This window comes from Brachyistius frenatus, unplaced genomic scaffold (assembly GCF_029030835.1).
Source record: "Brachyistius frenatus isolate BFR_SWC_R1_liver_20210118 unplaced genomic scaffold, ASM2903083v1 Contig_194, whole genome shotgun sequence".
NCBI lineage: Eukaryota > Metazoa > Chordata > Actinopteri > Embiotocidae > Brachyistius > Brachyistius frenatus.
In genome coordinates, this window is record NW_027210793.1 from 59,212 (window position 1) to 82,584 (window position 23,373).

The 23,373-nt window shown below is 46.3% G+C and overlaps 1 protein-coding gene across 2 annotated transcripts in view; it reads right to left on the bottom strand.

Moving 5' to 3' along the window:
- akap13 (A-kinase anchoring protein 13) overlaps window positions 1-23,373 on the bottom strand; it is a 70,768-nt gene that overhangs the window by 21,845 nt on the left and 25,550 nt on the right. For both annotated transcript variants that reach the window (XM_069718604.1, XM_069718603.1), the window contains exons 8-20: window positions 22,751-22,976; window positions 20,869-21,559; window positions 16,603-19,362; window positions 14,895-14,965; window positions 6,973-7,045; window positions 5,752-5,858; window positions 4,598-4,784; window positions 3,269-3,446; window positions 2,488-2,547; window positions 1,755-1,814; window positions 1,476-1,656; window positions 1,244-1,352; window positions 154-196 (exon numbers count right to left, since the gene is read on the bottom strand). In XM_069718604.1, the coding sequence (XP_069574705.1) occupies window positions 154-196; window positions 1,244-1,352; window positions 1,476-1,656; window positions 1,755-1,814; window positions 2,488-2,547; window positions 3,269-3,446; window positions 4,598-4,784; window positions 5,752-5,858; window positions 6,973-7,045; window positions 14,895-14,965; window positions 16,603-19,362; window positions 20,869-21,559; window positions 22,751-22,976 (4,746 nt within the window). The remainder of the gene's footprint in view (window positions 1-153; window positions 197-1,243; window positions 1,353-1,475; window positions 1,657-1,754; window positions 1,815-2,487; window positions 2,548-3,268; window positions 3,447-4,597; window positions 4,785-5,751; window positions 5,859-6,972; window positions 7,046-14,894; window positions 14,966-16,602; window positions 19,363-20,868; window positions 21,560-22,750; window positions 22,977-23,373) is intronic.

Below are 23,373 nucleotides of genomic sequence, written 5' to 3' on the forward strand. Positions count from 1 at the left end.
CACTCTGACATCTTAGTTTTCTGACATCTTTGTATTCTGACATGTTAGTCACTCATTTGGTACAGAGCACCGGTGTCCTGCACTGAGTTACAGCGAATCAGTAAATATTCTGGAAAGGTATCAGCTGCTGGTTTAGTCAATTTGCCTTCGTACCTGTATCCCAGTGAGCCGGAGTTACAGGTGAACGAGCTGCCCCCTACGGGATGCAAAGAGATGACATGATAAGACAAAGGATCGGCTCTTCATGTGGCCACAGCGTGAGGTTAAAGGCTGAATTAAAGAGGTTAACACAAAGCTGAGTAATACACAGAGAGGAAGACATGTGGGCTCGAGACTATTACCAGTTATCCAAAAAGAAAAAAGAACATGAGATAACTACAAGACTACAAAACCATTAATACAGCCAGGCCAAAAAACACGAGTACAGCACCATCCAGCAGGTAGAGGACATTTTAAACTTCTTGTGTTTTAATTGGGAGTTTCAGTGGATTCATTCCTGCAGATCTCTGTACTTTATGTGTACTTCATGTCTCTTTATGTGTCTGTACTTTGAACTAATCCTCTCACCCACAGGCACCCTCAGTGAAACAGTGAGGTTTGAAGGACTGAAGATAATCCATAATTAAGGTGTGGCTAGTATAATTACTTTTTTTTATTTTCAGTTAAAGGACCACCATATTGTATTTTATAATGGTCATCAGTGAAATGTTTTAAAGGCTGGTCAGAGGTCAGTTGTCAGGTGTTCAGACTGAGGACATTAAAACATCTTTTAGTTTATTCTTCTGCGGACAGACGAAGCTCTCCGGGTCTGCAGCTCCAGAAGCAGGCTGGGGGGGTGGTGGGGTCGTTACAGGACACCAGACTGACACAAGAAACACTCATTATACTTACTCCCTCCCTCCTCCTTCTCCTCCTCCTCATCATCACTGGAGGAAAGGCCAATAGGAAAGAGGCGTCTAGTTTTGGGGAGGAGCGGGGAGATACTGAGAGAGAAGCGGATTCGTCGCTTTGATTGAGGAAATCCACCCACTAAAAGGTATCAAAGGGGGCGGCGGGATGAACACATGAACAGATGGGTTGATGTGGGCAGCGGCATGAACACATGAACAGATGGGTTGATGTGGGCAGCGGGATGAACACATGAACAAGAACCTTCATCTTTCTGAACGAAGTTCAAGAATGTTTATCTTGAAATGAAACAACAGGAGACGAGAGCAGAACGGACTCTTTAACAGAAACTCACCGTCGACATCGCGCTGACTGATGGTTACCATGGAGATGGATTTGGTGAGAGTCGGATGATGAAACATGGTGGAACAGCTGCTGGTCACTGACACAACCTGATGTGACGTCTGACACACACACACACATGAACACGAGGCAGAAATAACACGTTCATACAGAAATCAACCTGATAGTCCACACACACACACACACACACACACACACACACACACACACACATACATACACACCTGGCTATCCATGCTGCTGCTGTCTCCCTCCTGCTCCTCCTCGGTCAGCGACACCAGAGAGCCCCTCTCCTGGCTGTCTGGGTAGGAACTCCTGCCGGCGTCCTGCCCCTCCGGATCACTGCGGCTGGAGGACTGAGTCTGGACCGCGGGCCTCTCCGTCTCCAGACCCTCCAGACTGAAGCTGGGTGAAAAGAGACATTAACGTGTACCTCTGCTGTTCTGAATGTGCTTGTCTTGACGATGCTCATCTGTGCTCTACTGTTGACCCGCGCTGGTTACCTTCTGCTGTCCATGTGCTCCTGGTCAGGACGAGGCAGGTTGGACGGACACCAGCTCATACTGCAGAGACGGAGAGATGAAGGATGGAGAGACGTTGGATCGAAGAGGTGTCGAATGAGAGGGATTAAACATGATATTCTCATGATGGCAGCGATGTGTCCGTTCATGTCGTGGACGAAGGTGAGCCTGAGCTGTGAGACGACTCGATGCAGACTCATGTTTGTCTCCAGTGTTGATCAGCTGGACCTGACACAGCACCACATTACAATGACTTAAAGAGGACTTTTATATCGATACTGTGTCGAGCTGCTGCTTCCATTCCATTAATTACTTTTCCACTGGGCACCGTGCATGAGCCAGGGAGTGTGTGTGTGTGTGTGTGTGTGTGTGTGTGTGTGTGTGTGTGTGTGTGTGTGTGTGTGTGTGTGTGTGTGTGTGTGTGTGTGTGTGTGTGTGTGTGTGTGTGTGTGTGTGTGTGTGTGTGTGCGTGCGTGTGTGTGCGTCTAGACTGTCATGTGAGCAGAATGAGGCTGGACAGACCACAGAATCACTGCAGCCCGGTAACGAAAGACAAGAAAGCAAACTCTTCCCAAACACTGGGCCTGATATTACGCTCTCAGAACGTTCCTTCACAGTGACGCAGTTTAACATGCCATCAGGACAAGAATGCAGCCGTGTAATGAAACAGAGGGAAGCGTGGGTGAAGCGGGGGATGGATGGATGGATGGTGTACCTTCTCCTGTGGAGGGGCGGCTTGGCTCTCTTCACCTCTCCGGACAGGCTCTTCAGTGAGCTGAAAGAAGGGACAGATGGACGGTCAGTGGGAGGACAAGGAGGGACAGACGGTCAGATTCTCAGAGCGGAACGGGAGATGCTGGTCTGCTGATTCTATTCTGTTCACAGAGGCTTGAAATACTTCCTCAGGATGTTCTCCTGCCAGTGTCTGACAAACACTGGTGTGGGTGTCTGTGAAACATCTGGTTAAAGCACCTCCTCACCTGCTGACCTGCTCATGGAGCCAGCTGTGGATGAGTCCTGATGTTTTACACGATCGTGTTCATGTCAAAGCAACACGTTGTTCCCGAATGAGTCGTTTGCTCCCTCAGAAACTGGAATGAAGCCGACGTTGTCACGTGCTGAAGTTTCTCGTGTCATTTTATGCCCATTTCTTACGAGAACTTGAGTTGAGTTTTGATTGTAAATCACTTTTCTGTTCATGTTTTCTAGAGAAATTTACGCATGCTAATGCTCACACAACACAAACAAACTGAGGGGCCACTCCCACCACACTCTAAGATCAGAAAGTATCACATGAGGACATTTTGGAGGACGAACGTGGAGCGGAGCCACCAGAGAAGACTGCAGTGATGTGAGGGGAGCTGAGACCTGAGAGGATTGTATTTGTAGAGATCGAGGGATGACATGCTGGCAGATAGGGCTCTTTGAAGCCTGACCAGTTCTATGTGTTGCCGTGAGGCCTGGATGTTGTCTTTCAGGGTGCTGAAACTCAGTACCTGCGCTGTGTGCCGTCACTTTGTGCAGCGGTGCTGCTCCGGCCCGGCTCCCAGCTGTGACGACGAAACGGAGACAGGGAACGGATGGAGGCGCGCAGCATGGCTGACGACACAGGACTCTTTAGAAGCTGATCTTTATTCTCTTCTTCGTCTCCTGCTCCTTCTGTCTCTCCTCCTCCTTGGATTTAAAATAGAAATATTGACATATGAGCCTGTTATTCTTTGTGACATTTAGAAAAAAAAATCCTTGATTAAAATCATGAACATGAACACTTAATCCCAGACTACTAGTGACCCACACATCACCATCCATTCTAGATAAATACAATGAGGAAGAATGTACTGAGACCTTCAGAGGAATTTATTTTTTACGAACTTCCAGATAATCAATGCTTGATGTTCTCTCACTGCAGAAATAGCAGAAAACTTTAAGACAGAAGATGCAGAGAATACACTGTAAGATACATCTGAACTAAGTTTGTGTATAACATTTGCAGATATACCAAAATAAAATATGGAAAAAGAATATGTACGCATAGAATAAGTACAAATAACAACACGCAAATGAAAGCACATCGTACCTGAGCACATCCGTGTTATATGTTACAGATATAAAGCATGATTGGATGCATTTAGTTGTCAGTAGGATATGGGTTAAACTGTAAGACCTCATTTTTAAACCTTATTTCATTTGAATTATAGGAGTTATAAAACTTTACACTGATTTCCAACAACGTTTTACGAGAGTTGGGATGCTGTGTAAAATGTAAATAAACAGAATTTGCTGCCACCAAATTCAAAATGAGCAAATATTTTTATAAAACAAAATTTCAACATTGTTTATGTTTTCTTTGGTCTATTTTAAATTAAATATGGGTTTACATGATTTACAAATCATCACATTCTGTTTTTATTTCCATTTTACACGTGTCCCAACTCTTTAAAAAAAACAAAAACAGGGTTGTCATAGCAACACTGCATCAGTGACACATCTTTGATTTGGATTTTAGTTCACATTCATTAACACGTTTCTTTTTCCTGCTGTCAGACTGACGTTTACAGGCAGGATTTCCTATCATTTCAGAGAGGATGGGAATGTGCACACAACGCTAAAGAGCTTCTAAGCAGCCATTAAAAAGTTACTAAAGAGTTGCTAAAGATCTAATAAAATGGCTGCCAAAGAGCCACTAAAAAGTCATTAAAGAGCCACTAAAGAGCCACTAAAGATCCAGGTCATCACATGAAACAATTCCTGTCAACAAAATTCCTGAATTTCTCCTGAAAAACTAGAACAGTTTCTGTTAGAAAACATAAAAGTGTGTGCTTTACCTCGGTCCTCTGTTTCTGACTGCCAGGACAGTCTGGAGCTCGGAGGGGCCACAGTGTCGGCTGTGCCCGCTGACAAAGCCCCCTCGCTGGGATGGAAAGCTCCCTGCATCAGTGCACCATCAGTGGAGGACCGGAAGACGTGAAGCTGTCTGTCCCTCTGTCCGACACAGGGGGGAGGACATTCAGGCTGGAGGGGAAAAGAAGAGACATGAGGAAAAAAACGTTCCTGTGTGTGCACTATTACAAATATTTCCATCCTGTTTTATTCAAGGTCACCTAAAGAGCACATAAAGCCTCGTATTCACGCTGGGCATTATGGCCCTAAAATGATGTCACGATATTTCAGGGTAGTTCTTGACGCTAGAAAAATATTTTATCTTAAATTTCAAGATTATACAATTGCAATAAGTGTTATAGTTTTTCATGTCAGCGTAAAGGAAACAGTTTACCCTCAAATATTAAAGTTCTGTCAGAGTGAGATTCTTGTTGGCGCTGAACATAAAATACACACATCCCGTGTGTCATATCGTCCAGATGCTGCCATTATCACGATATGACTTTGAAAATGACAGTGAGAGTGACACGATATGGCAGACCTCTTCCTGTTGTATTAATCCTATCATTTGTTTTAAAAGTTGAGTATTGGAGTGCGATTTGAAAGGATCCTGTAAGACAGAGAAACTAAAAGACTGAGTCAATAATGGTGTGAATGTCTTTGTGTTAAACTTGAATACGTGTCACTGACTGACATTTAATGTTAATGGCATCATGTTTGAATTCTACCTCATACCTTTTCTTTTTGTCTGAAGTTGTGCAACACTTTGGTCAACGTGTGTTGAGTTCAAGTGTTACACACATAAATTGACTTGACTGGATCTTGAAGTTACACCATTGGTCAGCCAAATGCCGTAACTTCCTGTATCTGTTTCAAATTAATCTAGTGTTTCATACCCGGTCCAGCCACATGCTCGGCTTTCACCTGTTCTCGTTTATGGTGTCATCACAGTGTTGTATTTGATCCAGAATAAATGAATGAGCATCATGTGTAGACAACAGACCAGCCTCCTGATCTGATTCAATCACTCACGTGTTTTATTTTGGAAGAAGTACATGAACAAACATTTATATATTTTACTGAGTGTGTGTGTTAGTACCTTTTTAAATACACCATCATCCCGTTCAGCACCGACTGTCAGATCGTCTTTGGCCGCTGTGTGCAACAAACACATCGACACACAGTCCCCTCCGTCTGGAAGGACATCTGGAGAGACGTAAAGGGGGCGGGGCATGTCAGAGACAGCGGCATGTCAGAGACAGCGGCATGTCACAGTGCAGGAAGTTTACATCACCTCATATCATTCAAACCTCAGAGAAACAACGTGTGTGTGTGTGTGTGTGTGTGTGTGTGTGTGTGTGTGTGTGTGTGTGTGTGTGTGTGTGTGTGTGTGTGTGTGTGTGTGTGTGTGTGTGTGTGTGTGTGTGTGTGTGTGTGTGTGTGTGTGTGTGTGTGTGTGTGTGTGTGTGTGTGTGTGTGTGTGTGCGTGTATGTGTTTGTGTCTCAATGTGTGTGTGTGTGTGTGTGTGTGTGTGTGTGTGTGTGTGTATGTGTTTGTGTCTCAATGTGTTTGTGTGTGTGTCTGAGTGTGTGTGTGTCTTTTGGTGTGTGTTTATGTGTATTTGTGTGTGTGTCTGAGTGTGTGTGTGTGTGTGTGTGTGTGTGTGTGTGTGTGTGTGTGTGTGTGTGTGTGTGTGTGTGTGTGTGTGTGTGTGTGTGTGTGTGTGTGTGTGTGTGTGTGTGTGTGTGTGTGAGTCAGCAGGTCTACTAAACATGATGTCATGGCTGCAGCATCACAGCTGAATGAACGTTACAGCAGACGGTGAACAGCCGTGACCTCTGACGTTTTTCTCTTTCAGGAGATCATGAGTCGGTCTGATCAGCAGCTACAATGAGCTTTCATTCGATGCACACGTTATCTTTCTTAATACACTAACAATACAATTATTAGTTGGGTACATATCAGGTAAAAAAAAAAAAAAGTTGTTTACCATCTTCATCAAATTAAATTCTAGGATTTTTCCACATTTTTCCTCACATGGACCGTTTTCTCAGGTTCCAAAGCACAAACCTCGAACTCTGTCGTGTGTCCATGAAAACAGTCCATCAAATGTCTGCTTGAGGTGAGGCGACTCGTTTATCCTTTAGAAACAAACTGAAGGAACTCGTGTGGGTCTCTGTAACGTTGTCAGGTTGTGTTGTGAGGACGTCACTGTGTAAAGTGCCCTGAGATGCTTTGTCTTGTGAACTCTGGTCTGTATGTGTGTTTGTCGGTTTGGTTTCTTTTCAACCCGGTGGATGGACAGTTGGACAGTCTTACCTGTACACGGTGTTACTGCGCTGAGTTCAGCAGCGGCCTGGACCGGGTAGAAAACATTCCTCTCCCTCTGGATCTAACAAACACAGACACAAAGGCAGAAAAGGAGGAACGATGAGGGACAGGCCAAAGGAACTGATTGGAGTACGAGATTTGTGCTTTAAAACATTCTCTTTGAGTTGAACTGTAAAGTTTCTGTTGCAGTACTAAGATGCACCGTCTGGTTCTGCGTGCGAGCGTTCTCCGAGTCACATCAATATTCAATATGATGTCGTCACACACCCCCGGTTCCACATGTGACTTTTGTGTGCAACGGTTGTGTGTGTAATTTACATGTCTGAGCTAAGTAAACATGGACCAGAGAAAACCGCCATACGCACAATCGCACACACAGTAACACACACTGATACACACTCATGGCTCACAAGGAAACGATTGTTCCACCCCCAAAAAACCAGACACAAGCCCGTCCAGTGTGAAGTCACAGGGACGTAGGAAGACTTCTCTACCAGCCTGCAATTTGCAATTCTTCGCTTATTCAGGCAGCTGCTGGTTGGAATTGTTCTCAACGTTTTCCCTTCAGTACCACCCTGAACCCTCCACCCTCGGACTCCTACGTCTGCGGGAAAGAAAGTGGCATCCCAATTAAAACCCGTCCTTTTCTCAAAAGACACGTGAGCGGCACCTAGCAGAGATTTCTGAGCAGTGCACTCACTGAAGCGTAGATATTTAAATTCAGGTATATAACAGCTCAATACAGTTTGTCAGCGTCCTTATCTGTGCGTTATAGGCATAGACTGTATATAAAAGTGGACATAGCTTCGGCCGATGTGGAAGTCCCTTAAGCTGCAATACCGCCGAGTGCCACTAGAGGTTGGTTCCAAAAAGCGCCAGTTTCCATAGACTCCCATTCAACGTCTCATGAAATTCTCAGTCAATAACATTTTTCCAAAAGTTTTCTGTATGTCATTAACTGAATTCACTCTACCAGATTAGTGATCTGGCCACCCATCTGGTAATATTCCCATCATGAATTAAAATATAGCTTCAAAAGAGTTTTTGGGGGCGTGTCTGTTTGATTGACAGGTCTGTGGTGTAGTCAGGTTACACCTATCGGTGGGCGGGACGTAGTTTTGCCAGGTGTCCAATCAGCTCAATCAGATCCTTGGATTGAATTACATATTCAACAGGTGTGGATTGAATCAGTTTGTAATTTAATGAATGTTAAACTCGGGGTATTATGGAAAGCATACCTGTAATGGTGGACAGGAGAATAATGTTATTTTGAAGACAGGATTAGAAGAAATGTTGGAAGTCCTTAGCAACATTATTTATTTATTTGCCTCTTTGGTTTTATGCAATGTTGTTTTGTGTTCTTTACTTTATATATAAATAATCATGTATAAAAATCCTGATTATATCGAGGCTGCACTTTTAAATATTTGACTTTCATACATCACCTTGAAGTAGTTTTCAAGAATCCTTATTGAAAAATGTAAGTCGTTAAACCCACGAGAGAAAAGTGAGGAAGCATAAAAACTGCCATTAACCATTAAAAATACAGTTTATTGCAGATGGCCTTTCCCACCAGTATTCTGATCATAGGTACAATTCCTGAATGGCATCCTTTTGTTTTGAAGGGACATGACAGGGACATGACAGCCAGGACATCTGTCCTCTGATCCCACGACTCAGTAAAATATATACATGTTGGATAATAACAGCGTGTTTGAGCTAATGGATTTAAAGATCTCGCCACTGCTTTCTTGTGTAAGTCCTGGAGGCCGGGCCGTCACAGTGACCTCATATTTAGCTGTTTGATTGTGGATCAGTGAAGCCAATAACTCCTTTGTCCCTGCGTCCCCTTGTCTCAATGGATCTGTTGTCCCGACTCCATGCTGCCTGCACTGTCTATTATCAGCATCCAGCAGAAAAAAAAGAGGTCTGCACAAAAGAGCGCCTCTCCAACACGTAGGAGACAACAGGCAGCATTTATCACGCTGCACTCAAGCAGCACATGCTGGATGTCTGTGTGAAGAGTGCAGACTTGGCGAACTCTCTTTTTAATTCACCAAAATGACCATGAATGGAAATGTTTCTGACCCTGCTCTTACCGGAATCTCTGCAAACATGGAACAATAATAGAAAAACTAAATATTTTGCATCAAAATGTTCTTGAGATTTCTCAAAGGATTTTTAATGTTTTACAGCCCCGTTTCCAAAAAAGTTGGGACGCTGTGTAAAATCGAATTAAAACCAGAATGTAATGATATAATAATAATAATAATATAAACCCATATTTAATTACAAGTAGACCAAAGACAACATCAAATGTTGAAACTGAAAAGTTGTATTCAGTTTTCAGGCTCCTCTCCTGTGGAACCAACCAGCGCCCAGTTTGTGTTGGAGGGGCAGAAACCCTCTCTAGCTTTAAGATTAGACTCAAAGCGTTTCTTTTTGATAAAGCCTATAGTTAGGGCTGGCTCAGGTAGACCTGAACCAACCCTTAGTTATGCTGTTATAGGCAGACGCTGCTGGGGGACCTCGTTATGCACTGAGCTTCTTTCCTCTCAACTCTCTATAACTCATCTCACCATCACATCTCATTAACTTCATGCTTCTTCTCTTCCATAGCTTTTTCTTATTGTCTGTTGTCTCCATTCAGTTTCCTCGCTTGTGTAGTTTCTCTTCTTTCTTTTGCAGATGTCCCGTCATGGAGCTGCATGTCTCTGATTGTCGTCTCCACCAACAGTTCTTCTCTTCTATCTCTATGCTGTCCTTTTCTTCTCTCTGCTCTCCTCTCACCCCAACCGGTTGAGGCAGATGGCCGCCCACCCCTGAGCCTGGTTCTGTCGGAGGTTTCTTCCTGTTAAGAGGGAGTTTTTTCTTCCCTCTGTTGGAGGTTTTTCTCCCTTAAAGAGGAGGGTTTTTTTCCCCTCATAGCTTATGTGGGAATTGTTGAATTGTTGGGTTTCTCTGTACCATGTTGTAAAGCTCTGCAACGTTTCCAAAAAAGTTGGGACACAACTTTTTTAGAACCGGAGTTGTACACGATAAAAAACAGAATTTGTTTTAATGCAACCTTCGGATTCAGTAAATCAAATCATATAAGAAACTGAAGCTGACTCTTGTCGACTGAATTGGATCTGAATGAGTCAGTTGAAGTGCGTCATGACGCAGCAGCAGATCTCAGCAATACAATATAAAAGACACTCAGGTTAACTACAAATCAATTGCAGTTAAAGTACATATAAAGAGGTACTTTAAAATCTTTAAAAAAAATTAAAATCAAAAGTCTTTTCACCTGCTTGTCTGGTTTAATAATCTACCAGCTGTGTAATACCACAGAGTGTTTGGATCAATCATTTATTTAATAATGACTGTAAAGTAAATCATTCACACTCAAAGCTCCCGATGAAGTTTATTTATGAACACCACAACATCAGTGACGTTTGGAGCACATTGCTCTTCATCAGTGTTGTTAACAAATGAATCTCATCGGGAGCTTTAAGTGTGAATAATTTACTTCTGCTCACTCCTCAACGTTGTTCCAGCACCTGATTTCACCATGTTGGGTTGAGTGTTACCCAAGAATAAGGAAAAAAAGCCCCTTGCGTTGTTCCAAAATGCAAATCTGCGCTGGGCCTGGATTGCGGGGTGCAAAAAAAGGTGCCCACAGCTCTGTATGTAAAAGCTCTGCATGAATACCAAGAAGACAAAAAAAAACCAGATAAAACTGAAAGAAACACATTTACTACATGAGAAAATAATCAGGAATGAAATTTCTTTTTAAATCCCTTCATCTAAAAACATAGTAAATATGACTTCTTCCAGATGACGTTAAGCTTATCTTTGAATATGCACAAATTAGTTTTTTTTTATAGTGCTGTAGATGAGAAAAATGATCTGTTGCAGAACCTGGAATAAAAGTCTTAGGAGGACAGACTGCAACGTCCAAAGATCTATTGCTTGAGAGAGCAGCCGGTTCTGTTCAGTGCCATCATGGGACCCCCTGGAACCGCTTAGATCTGTATTCAGAACAGGAGTCATCATAGCTTTTTCAAACACTTCAGTAATACACATTTGACAGCTGAGATGCCGTGTGTGATGATGTGTCATGTTTGGTTCTTTTTGACCTGTAGATGCTGGAGGAAGGGAGGACGTCTCATTGGGTCAACACACTTCCTCCTTCATGAGTTTCTCTCTCGTCCCCGCTGGGAGGAGTTGAGATGTGAGTGTGGGAAGCTCAGCGAACCGGGAAGCACCCACTGTCAACATTTTACTTCCTGTTTGCATCACCCAGAGCATGATGGAAACTGTAGTTCCAAAACTCTCAAAGCGTTTCTCCAAAATAGAAAGAATAAAAAATGACAAAACTGGAATGAATAAGAGAACTAAATTGTCTTTTTTTTGGTACATTTCATGACAAGTCTCACGCGACTCTCCTCCAATTTACTCAAAGACAGATGTTTACTGTGTGCTGAAACCACTGGGAGCGTGCAGCCAAACACCCTCGCGTTTCATTTAATGTTGCTTCCATAAAAACTCATCCACGGCTCGGACGGTTCCACAGAACCAAATACAACAGACGAGTCCCTCAGTTCGGACTGAAAGGGAATCAGAGCTGGAAAAAAATCTCACATTTCACACGCAGCAGCCTGAGCGGAGAGGCTGCACATACAATCACTGTTTCCACGACTGTACTGAGGTTCTGTTTCGTCAATCCAGCCCGAGCCAAAGTCCAAAAGGGGTGGAACAAACACAGTAAACAAACAAAGACAACAACACAGATTTGGCACAGATACACAACAAATACAATTTGAAGCTTCAAACTAACTGACAGCACTGGTCTCTCTCTCTCTCTCTCTCTCTCTCTCTCTCTCTCACACACACACACACACACACACACACACACACACACACACACACACACACACACACACACACACACACACACACACACACACACACACACACACACACACACACACACACACACACTCTCCTACCTTAATGAGCACCACATCCACAGTTGTCTCTCCTCTGGCACAGAAGCTGTACCTCCGTCTGTGTCTCTCATACATGCTGCAGCTGAGGGTTGATCGATGTGTGCGTTAATACACGGTGTGTGTGCGTGTGTGTGTTAATACACACAGCGACTGTGAGCCCGTGTGCGGGTCGAACCTCAGCGATCACAGCGTCTTCCACTCCCTATCATGTGAACAGCTGAGGGTGGAGTCCCCCCCACCCCCCCCCCACCCCAAAAAAAGAAAACGTCCGCCGAAAGAGACGTCAACGGCAGAAATCAACTCTCCCGCACAAAGACCGAACCAACAAGATCAAAATGCTGACGACAAACTTAAAGCAGAAGTCCTAAACGTCCACAGTCTGAAATGTAATCCGTGAACGTCAACGGATCTGCGTCCTTCTCGCTGCAGCTGGAAAATGAGCCCTTCTGCCCACATCTGTTCGGAGCAGCGGCCCCTCCCTCCATCCCTGCTTTCCACTCTCTTCCCTTCTCCTTCAGGGCCTCCATTCCTCCCTCTCTCCGAGTCTCTCAGGACTCCTCCCTTCACATCTGCCCTTCACTTTGAAACTGACTCCTTCTCATCCATTCACTCTGCTGCTGCTGCCCCACATCACAGGGATCACGGAGCTCCACGACATGAGAGCCAGAGGAAACTCTTATTTGCTGGAGCAGCAGAGGAAGCGTGGAATTTCTTTCTAATGATGTTATAACAGCGGCGTGATTATTATATATGCTCCATTTATAATAGACTGTTACACCCACATGTATGATCAAAGGTATCCGCTCAGCCGCTGGCACACCGACTGTGTGAGGCGGGTTTTGGACCAAAGGGTCGTGAGTTTGAATCTGTGGAGTGGCAGGGAGAAAAGTGGGCAGAGTGAACAATCAGCGCCTCCCAGTGTTCAGGCAAATGACACGTTATAGATGGTATTCATGATGTCAGCGGAGTCCGTTTGTGTGATGTCAGAGGAGTCAGTGTGTGTGATGTCAGAGGAGTCTGTGTGTGTGTGTGTGTGTGTGTGTGTGTGTGTGTGTGTGTGTGTGTGTGTGTGTGTGTGTGTGTGTGTGTGTGTGTGTGTGTGTGTGTGTGTGTGTGTGTGTGATGTCAGAGGAGTCCGTGTGTGTGTGTGTGTGTGTGATGTCAGAGGAGTCAGTGTGTGTGTTTTCTTGGTTTTCATCCTCTCTCTGGTTTCCTATTTTCACATTCTGGTCAGAATATTTTTGTATTTTGCGCTTTGGCACTACAGTTCCCATAATGCTTTGGGTGTGCCTTGGAAAATAAAGCTGCCTCATACTGTGCACTCAGTCAGGGAAAGACAACACATTTTTGCCTTGTGGCCCCTGAGCAGGCTAATCTGGGCCCGACAAAATCCCTCTCAGCAAGCACAGTACACTGTGTTTGTTTGCATCTGTCTGTGTCTGTCAGTATGTGTGTGTGTGTGTGTGTGTGTGTGTGTGTGTGTGTGTGTGTGTGTGTGTGTGTGTGTGTGTGTGTGTGTGTGTGTGTGTGTGTGTGTGTGTGTGTGTGGTTTGGGTGGAGCTCAGCCATGTGAATACTTGTCAGTAAACCTGAGTCACACTGCTCCGAGGATGTAGACGCTGCTGATGGCTTCAGACGATGAAAAGCCTTTCTTCATATGTTAAAGTGTAAACGGCCGTTACTCACTGACTGGAACTTATAGCTAATAAGTGCAAACAATTGGCAGCACACAAACACAGCAGTCACCATGGTAGCAGCCAAACATTATCCAGCTGTGACGCTGTGGAGAGCAGACATCTGGAAACACTTATACCTGCTCAGACCACAGGGTGGCAGCAAAGCTGAACCCTGCTGAGGTCCCACAGAGACACACACACACACACACACACACACACACACACACACACACACACACACACACACACACACACACACACACACACACACACACACACACACACACACACACACACACACACACACACACACACACACACACACACACTACCTGCCACTAATACATGACATAACACACTGATAATGACACACTGTATCTGCAATCAGAACCTGCCATCCCCCATCAGGCTCGATGTGGTGTTAGCATCAGAGCAGCTAACCTGCTAATATAGCCAGGAACAGGAATCAACTCCAGAGAGGAAATATTGGAGCCAGATAGCTCCAATCTTTTCCAGATAACATGAACTCTTAATGATCCATGAAAAATCAAAATCAAAGTTCCACTGTGAGCCTTCTAATGACTGACAGATACAGAAAAAAAACATGAACCACTAACCCCAACATCTGGATCAGAATACAGAGGCTTAACTGGGCCGTCAAACATTCGATTGTTTGACTGTCTGTCTTGAATTCAGTAGGAAGAGGAATTTCAGAATAAAGTAGTCTCTGCCACCTATTTGTACCGCCCTCCTCCTTCCTCCCCTCATTACGTCATACAGCCCAGGTCCCGGTCCAGGTCCCGGTCCAGGTCTCAACGTTCCCATACCTCTTACTGTGACCTGCAGCTCCAGGAGACCAACGACTGCGTCATTAGGAGACATTAGAGAAGGATTTATGTGTCTGACCCTGGCTCTGACCCGGTCTGATGTAACCCCAGGAGTAATGTTCATGCGGTCTGTAGGGGGAGTGTGTAGGCCGCATCACGGGACCTGCGAGCTGGCATTTAGCTCTGCTCCTATCTGGAGCCTCGGCGGTGGAAGTGGACTCTTATCTGTGGGCCACTTTCCACTGCTTGTATTTGAACGGCAGCCTCTGGCACGGTTATTTTAAGAGGGAGGCAGTTACATCAGTCGGCTCCCGACAGGAAGTACCAGACAGAACGTCCAACAGGGCCCTCACACAATCACATCTGGCCAGCGGCTTCACATAGTGTCTGGTCAGGTGGAAACATAAGCTCACCTGCAGAGTGTGTGTGCTGTCCGAGTCTCTCGTTTCTTTTTCTTCTTCTGCTGGGAACGGCTCTGCTTCTTCTGCAAAGAACAGTTAGAGAACATCATTACAGTCAGCTGGAGCTAACAGGGCAGGTGGTGAATCGATACACGTCAGCAAAAACAATGTTTGGTGGGAAGAAACAGGCCAATAAGTGGAACTGTTCTGTAACCGAGGTGGAGGATCTGAAAGTCAGGAAGAGTCACATGTGATGTTTAGGGAAGTTTCCTCCTCACTGGGTTTCTCACAAGCAATGTGGTGGTTACAGTCTTATTACTCCTGAGAGACAAATAGACAAATGAACAAAAATAAGATCCAAGTCGTGATTATGTGGAATTACTCTTTAATCCGTATAACTAAAGAGGGATCCCGCACATCCTCAGCTCTTAAAAAACAGGACAGTGTGTAGAACAGGAATCGTTTTCGGTTCTGAGGATGACTCCCGGTCTGGACTGAAACCATGGTAACGGTGGGATGAAGAGTTGTGTAACTCGTGCTTAAATTAAAGCACGTTATAAATAGCATCATTTTTAACAGTGAACAACACAGACCCAAACCATAGGAGTTAACACACACACACACACACACACACACACACACACACACACACACACACACACACACACACACACACACACACACACACACACACACACACACACACACACACACACACACACACACCACACACACACAGACAGACAGACACACACACACACACACACACACACACACACACACACACACACACACACACACACAGACACCACACACAGACAGACACACACACACACACACACACACACACACACACACACACACACACACACACACACACACACACACACACACATCACAACCATATCTCAGCCCACTTCTAGTTTCACTGTCAACTGTTAAGTTTTGATGACATCATCAGGTTGCCTGGATACAGTGCCCAATACAAATAGTGGATCTGGATCAACAATTCTCTCTCTCTCTCTCTCTCTCTCTCTCTCTTTCTCTCTCTCACACACACACACACACACACACACACACACACACACACACACACACACACACACACACACACACACACACACACACACACACACACACACACACACACAGTTTTAATGACATTAGTCTGCGGTGTCTCTGAACTTGCCTCGACTCACTGTTAACAATGGAGGGTGAAATAAAAAGGTCACTAAATGTCAGACTAAATAAATCTCACACCATCCTGTATCAGGTTGTGTCTCTGGTTGTGCCTCTGAATTTGTGTCTCGTGGCGTAAATGAGACATGAGGACGAAGAGCGGAAAGTTTGAAGACAGGGCAAGGAGAGGACAAGGTGAGGACGAAGAGAGGACAAGGACAGGACGAGGAGAGGCAGCAGCAATTACAAAAAGAAAGCAGGTTTGTAATATCTAAAAGATTTTGAAGTCGTGCTTAATGTTTAATAATGCCCAGCGTAAGATGAGATAAAGTGGTGGATTGTTGCCATGACAGTGACCTGCTGCAGTTTTACTGGTGGGTCATCGTCTTCCATTTATCTGTTTCATATTTTCTCATAATTAGTCAGCTCAACCCAAAGAAGAGGTGGAAGGAAGAGAAATAAAAGTTCAGAGTGAGAGAAGAGGGTTGCATGTGATGTGTGCGGAGACGGAAAGACAGCGGATTTTAAAAGAGGTTTTTACCAGTCTGGGATGTGTCCTCCATCCCTGCTTCTCTTTTCATCTTTTTCCTCTCCGTCTCCTCCCGTCCATCAGCTGTCCTCTGTCCTTCAATCACACCGTCCACATCATCCACAGCGACACACTCCGAACCCTCTCTGGGATTTGTTACAAGCTTTTCGTTGGCTGACGACTGGTCTGACGGGACTTCACCTGTCTCCACGTTCACAGGGGCAGTGAGCTTCTCTGGAACGGGGTCAGCCGCGTCGTCCGAGTCATCGTGGGTAACAGGAAGTGCCGAACCGAGAGACGTCGGCGGAGCTGGAATGTCCTCTTCCCGTGGTGTCCTCAGCTGCTGCGGAGGGCCGTCCTGCTCTCTGGCCGGACGGTCCGACGTGAGATCTGTTTCGCGGCTCTCGCTGTCCTCCGGCGCCGTCCCTCCGGTCTGAGCGCCGATCCCATCGCACGCCTCACTCTTTTGAAAATGTGAACCCGATCGCTGTCCGTCTCCCTCTCTCTGACACACGGCCCGGTCTCTGGGCTCCCTCCGGTGTCCCGGCATGGCATCGTCCTGAGAGGCAGAACCGGGGAAGAATACGTCTGAGGCCTCCGGATCCCGTCCCGGAACGACGACGGGACGGTGGCTCTCTTCGCGCGGCAGGATGTCGGTGTGCGTGCGACCACCGCGGTCATCCCGAGCTGGAGTCGCTTCGTTTTCCTCCAGCGCGGGTTTCCGACAAACGTTCAGTGAACATGCGCCAAATGTGTTTTGAGCGGTTTCCGTTTGAACTTCCTTGTTGTCTCGTCGTGGTGAACCGGGAGCCGCTGCCTCCGTCCGTACCGACTCCTCCGACATCTCAACGCGAGCTCGTTCCCTGGAGCTGCTCTGATTAGTGGGTTCAGTTTGTGAGAGAGGTGAAGGTTGGGTTTCTGTTTCATTTGCCACACCGGTGTCCTTTGCCACCTCTGTGCCAGCACACTCTTCTTCCCCTGACTGCCTGCCTGCTCCCTGTTGGCTCAGCTCCAGGCTAGCCACGGCTGATGCTATCGCTACCGCTACAACTGCTACCGCCGTAGCAACCAAGTCTTTGTTGCAGCTCTGCTCTTTTTTTCCATCTGAGGAAGGAAAGTCCTCATCCTTCTCCGGTTTCCCTCTCTCCACGGAGCATAACTCATCGCCATGCGCCATCCTACTGTCGTTTTCGTTGCTCTTCCTCTCCCAGCTTCTTTTCTTACCCACTTCCTCTTCACCCACCCACAGCTCTAGTCGCTTTTCCTCCCGCCGCTGCCGATCTCTCGGCGTCTCAGAGGGCGGACAATGCTCTAAATATTCTCCCGCGGTTGTCTCAGCACTTCCTTCCCGTATTTGAAGCTCTGAAACATCTGCTCCGTCTTCAAACGGCAAACCGAAAGCTTCTGTGGGATCCACAGACATGACGTCCACAGACTGTTGGGAATTCTGTTCGGGAAAGTCCACGCGAAACAAATCCTCCGTGAGCTCTGTCGAGTCTGAATGTTGGACAGGAAGTTTCTTTAGACAATCGGATTTCACCAGATCTGTCGGGTCCACGGATGCTACAGTTTTACCAGCGAGAGCGACCGGACCGTCGGGCCCCTTTGATTCCAGGTCGAAAGGTTTGAGTACATCCGCTGCCGTCGGTTGGACGGTTGAACTTTCCTCGCCGTCTACCTTTCTGATGTCTATTTCTGAAACCTCGACGGTAGAATCCGGGTTAAAGTCATCAAGTCCGTGAGAGTCGATGGCGTCATCCTCCGTTAGGTCCTTTGTTTCTGGTATCTGTGAATCTTCCGTCACATCTGCTCTCATGTGGTCCGTCGGACCGAGCTCCGGAGTAGAAAACACACAATCTGAGTTGGTTCTGTCGGTGTTAGGTCCGTGAGCGTCCTCGGTGCGGACCTCCGCCGGGCCGGGGAGGTGCATGTCGGCTTCCTCTCTTTTATCCCCGGCTGCCGACTCTGTCCTCGACTGAGCGCTGAGGTTTGTCACTGGCTCTCTCTGTATCTCCGTCTGGCTCGGAGATTCTAGACTGGAACCGGAGCTAAGTTTGGCCTCTGCACCTCCTCTCTTCCCCCTCTTCCTCCTCCTCTTCTTACTGACCGTCGCTCCTTTCTCGTCGCTCCCTGGCTTTTGCTCTCCGGCCTCTCCGACAGAGCTCGTTCTGCTGGAAGTCGTCCCTCGGTTGCTGACTCCTTGTCCGCCTCCCTCCACTCCTCCCTTCTTCCAATCTGACCTAACTTCCTCCTCTTGCTGTGATCTGTGTACTTCCCGTCTTTGTGCGTCTGACCCATGTGACAGTGCTGGCGGTGCTCCAGCAGCATGTGGCTGACTAAGCGCTGCAGCCGCTTGTGGAGAGCTCGGACCCTGTTGGAACAGCTGTGAAGAAGTGAGACCTGCAGCTCTCTGCTCACTCGTTCCCTGCTGCAGCTGTTCCTGTTTTCCCTCCTCCGCTGTGTCGCCGTCGTACCAAAACGACTGGCAGTTTCCTTCCTTTTTGTTGGAGTCTTCGTTGGAGCTCTGGTCCAAGTTTTCATCTTGATACCAGATTGTATTTGCCACACTTTCTGCTCCAGGAGCTGATGATCCCATCCGGCCTCCATCCCGCCGTAGCAGCGCTCTCCTGTGTTTTCTGTCTGCGTCCGGGGACTTGGAGCTCGTCCTCCTGGCAGGCGGAGGACTCTTGTCCGTAGATTTAGGCTGGCTCGGCTCGTCTGGGTCTGACTGGCTTTCCTGGGGATTCTGGGATTGGTCCTGACCCATGATTTCTGAAAGGGAGAAAGGGTTCGATTAAGGACTGCGAAATAAGAACTGAGGTCTATTACAGATTGACAGAACTTGTCAGAACTGTGGTCATTGTTTCTATCTCTGACTCATCATGAATCTGATCTGGAGACTTGCGCAGAGTTTGCTGGGGGAAGTGAGACAGGTGGAAGCTGAACCAGGTGGAGTGCTGTAACGCTGTGATGGATCCTCAGGAGATCATTTCAATGTTGCCGTTCTTCTTCTTTCTGTCGGATTGTCTGACTGCTACTGTGGGTTTTTCATTCAGGGCCACACCAATCCTAATTTATCTATATATTTTTTTTTTATAATAACCATAGGTCAAACACTAGCTCGCCAGCTATCATCCGCTTTCCGGTTCCCTCAACTCCCGAGTGTTTTTCTGTCTTTCAGCTCCCTGTTTTGATTTTACAGCCGATAATTAAACTACTTTGGTTTTAACATCATTTCACTACAAGTACCAGGATAATGTACTCAAAACGGTCCAAAAGGACATGTGAAACATTGGACACTTTCCACCCTAAACGGTCGCCATCTTGGCTCCGTAGAGGAAGGCATCTAATTAAGGCATCTGAGGAAGCTGCAGCTGTTCCTGAACACAAAGTGTTTCTTTTTCACTGCTGCTGCTGGACAGAAGAATCAGTGTGTTTTTTGAGTGTGTTAAACAGAGGGCGAAAAAACATGTTGATTTCTGGGTAAAATAATTAAAGCTACAGATATTTTGGAGGATGATGTGTTCACATGTTGAGGTTATTTCCAGTCAGTGGAGAACAGCAGTGCGTGATTTGAAACAACTAAACATCTGTTAAAAACTCCTACACTACACAAGTAAGAGTCCCGACATGGAAGAGCTCGATTTGTTGGTGTTCTGAGGGAAGTTTGTCATTTAGAATGCAGCATTAGAGACGAGCTGGAGAACACAGAGGAGCATTTAGCAGCTAACAGACACTGAATTCATCCAACATCATTTCACAGGAGAGAACCTGTTGCTTGGGAACTGCTGCATGTTGAAATAAACAACTGTTTACTGCAGGGCCTCACAACAACAACAAAAACAACAACAATATTAATAAAGGATGTGTCTGTGCGCATGTTTACTGCAGCGCCTCAATGAAAGCAGCTTCCAAGTGATCCTCCACATTTTAGTGCATCTGTTTGATTATTTTTCTTTACTGTCAGGAAAGTCGTGACTTTTCAAGATGAAATAATAACATGTGAATTCAGAGTCACTACTGACCCAACATAAAGTTCATCGACAATAAACGGAGGCAGAAAACAGCAGCTCGGTGTTCCCGCCTTCTTCTCTGCATCATGAGATGCTTTTAAATCCGGGTATGTTCAACAGCAGGTACCATGTGCTTCGATCTCTGGTCTGTAGCATAAAATAACTACAAAGAAATGTGTCCTGCACACTGCCACGTCTTTCTCTACGTCCATGTTGGGTCCCACCATGAATCTGCCGCCTCCCCTCTAAACCCTCTGAGACGTACCTGTGTTCTCTGCAGCTGAGTCCTCCTGCTCGGTTTGTGGATCCCTTCCTGTCTTCGGCACTCGTTCACACATCAACAGCTCAACTTTCCACTTCTCTTCTTCCTGTTTTTCTACAACGGGGGTCGTCAGCACAGTAACGGCCTCCCTGTCAGTATGTTTCCCATTACCACCTGATCCCGATGCTGGCTTTATGGGTAACGGAGTCCTGTGTGTTTCGGGACTACACTCATTCTCTGCGTCTCCTCTTTCACCAATCACAGATGTCGTCGCTCCGTCTTCAGACGAAACACTTCCTGTTGTCTTGCGGTCATGTGCAGTTCCCCTGCCGGCCTCTGGGGTGCTGCTGGTATTTCCGTGAGTTTCTTTCGTGGGTCTTGTGGTTTTGGTAATCCTCCTTTTGTTTTTCTTGCTCCAGACAGAAGGAGAGTTGGCAGCTGGTGCAGCCCTCTGTTCTCTTACGACTTCCTGGCTCTGACAAAGTCGCCCACCAGCAGAGGATGTGTGAGTGACAGCAGCCGAGTCCTTCCCCTGCCAGGGCCAACTTCCCTGTTCCTCTGTTGTTGTGCTGCAGTTGTCTGTGGTTACCACGGCGAGGCCTGCATCCTGCCCTAAGCGATACTGCGGCCCGCAGGCGGCGCTGAGCAGCTGCTGATCGATGGAGACGTGTGCCGGTACAGAATCAGACGTTTCCTGAAAGAGGGAAGAGAAATGTGAATGAAGAGCTGACGGAAAAATGTCACCGTGCATAAACTACCCCACATACTTATACTGTGTTGTGCTCATGCTGGTGTGAAAGCTGTCAAATAACCACAATAATCACATGAAAAGGTCCAACCAAACTCTGGTGGGACAGGAAATCAGCATGGCACAAAAATAAGAGCAGAAAGTCACCAAATATAAGAGGAGAGCATCAGGAGCCTGATGCTGCGTTCCAGATGTTGTACTTGTGTTCCAGATGTTGTACTTGTGTTCCAGATGTTGTACTTGTGTACTTACTTGATTTGAAACGACTCTACTCTGTCAAAATTCAAGCACTACACAAGAAAGAGTCCACACATGTAAGAGAACTACTTATTAGTGTACTGAGGGAAGTTTGTCATTTAAAACACAGCATGAGTCTGTGTCACAGGAAGAGGTCAACAGTGACTCTTCTTCATCACTCTACGAGACAATTCACCCTCTCAAGTATCAGTCAGCAAACCAAATTGGCCCGAGAACACTGCATGAACGTGGAAGCAGCATTGTACGGACCATGTCCTAATTATTTACAGTCTGGTTGTGACACCTGTTGTCAGAAATACAAACTGCAGTTTAACACCTGCAGACAGAAGAACAATAAAGAAAGATTTTAAACTCATAACTCACAGTGTTCCCAATCCAAATCTGACTTGTGTGGCATTTTACTTTATGAACATCAATCATCAGGATTCTCTTCCTATTTTTTTCCTGCCCATTTTGAGGTCATTACAGCTCTGCGTGCATCAACATGTGAACGCCGGGTGTTTCCCAATGAACGTGAAAAAGAGCTCAAACAGGGGTGTGTTAGCCGAGTCGCTCATTAAAAAGGGAGTGAATCCCGGTGAGGAGTCACCGTGTCTGCAATATTACAGGAATATTGCATCAAGTAGAAATCCGGCGTATTAAAAGTGTCTGTGTTTACTTACAAGCTTTATAATCCAAACTGTGTACACACACACACACACACACACAACTATGCTCATTAAGATGACCACGATGATCAGGACGCCTTCCAGTTCACCGCCACAGGACTGATTCAGATAAGGGACAGGAACCAATGAGGTGACAGCGTGGAGACACACCTTCTGCAGCAGGAAGATGAAGAGGTGTCTCATGTCTCCCACTCAGAGACCTTCTGCTCACCTTTGTCTCTCGGTGACGGCGCATGCGTCTCCTCAGCGCGTCCACCTCTTCCTGCAAACAGCAGCCTCCTTTGCTGCTGCTGTCTGTCCCCCCGTCCCTCTGCAGGAGGACGGGACTCGTCAGGCTGTAGGTACCCAGACTGGCATGGTGGCGAAAATCTCCACCTCCTGGGTTGAAGCCAAACTTCTGCTCCGCCTCCGCCTGGACACCCGAGGACGTCTCGTACCTGCAGTGAGACAAAATGTCTCTGAGCAACACAGCAAATCAGAAAAATAGGACGCTCCAACACCTCCGTGAGTCACCTGTCCTCTCTGAGTCACCTGGCTGCAAGTTTCACTTCAAACTAAACAATGAGGAAGTAAGTGCTAACTGAAACTGTGTGAGAGGAAACATTAATGGAAAAAATAAAATGTTTAGAAAAATCAACACAAGTACACACCACCTCACACCTGTGACACACACAGCTTTGTTTGGTGGAGGACATGGCATCACTCCTCCAGACTTCAGAACCACGCCCCTCTCAAATAAAACCACGCCCCCAGATGGGAGGGGCTGAAACAGTGTTCTCAGAGGGTCTGATTCATGTTCACCAGCACAGATCTCAGAGCTCCTCTCACGTACTC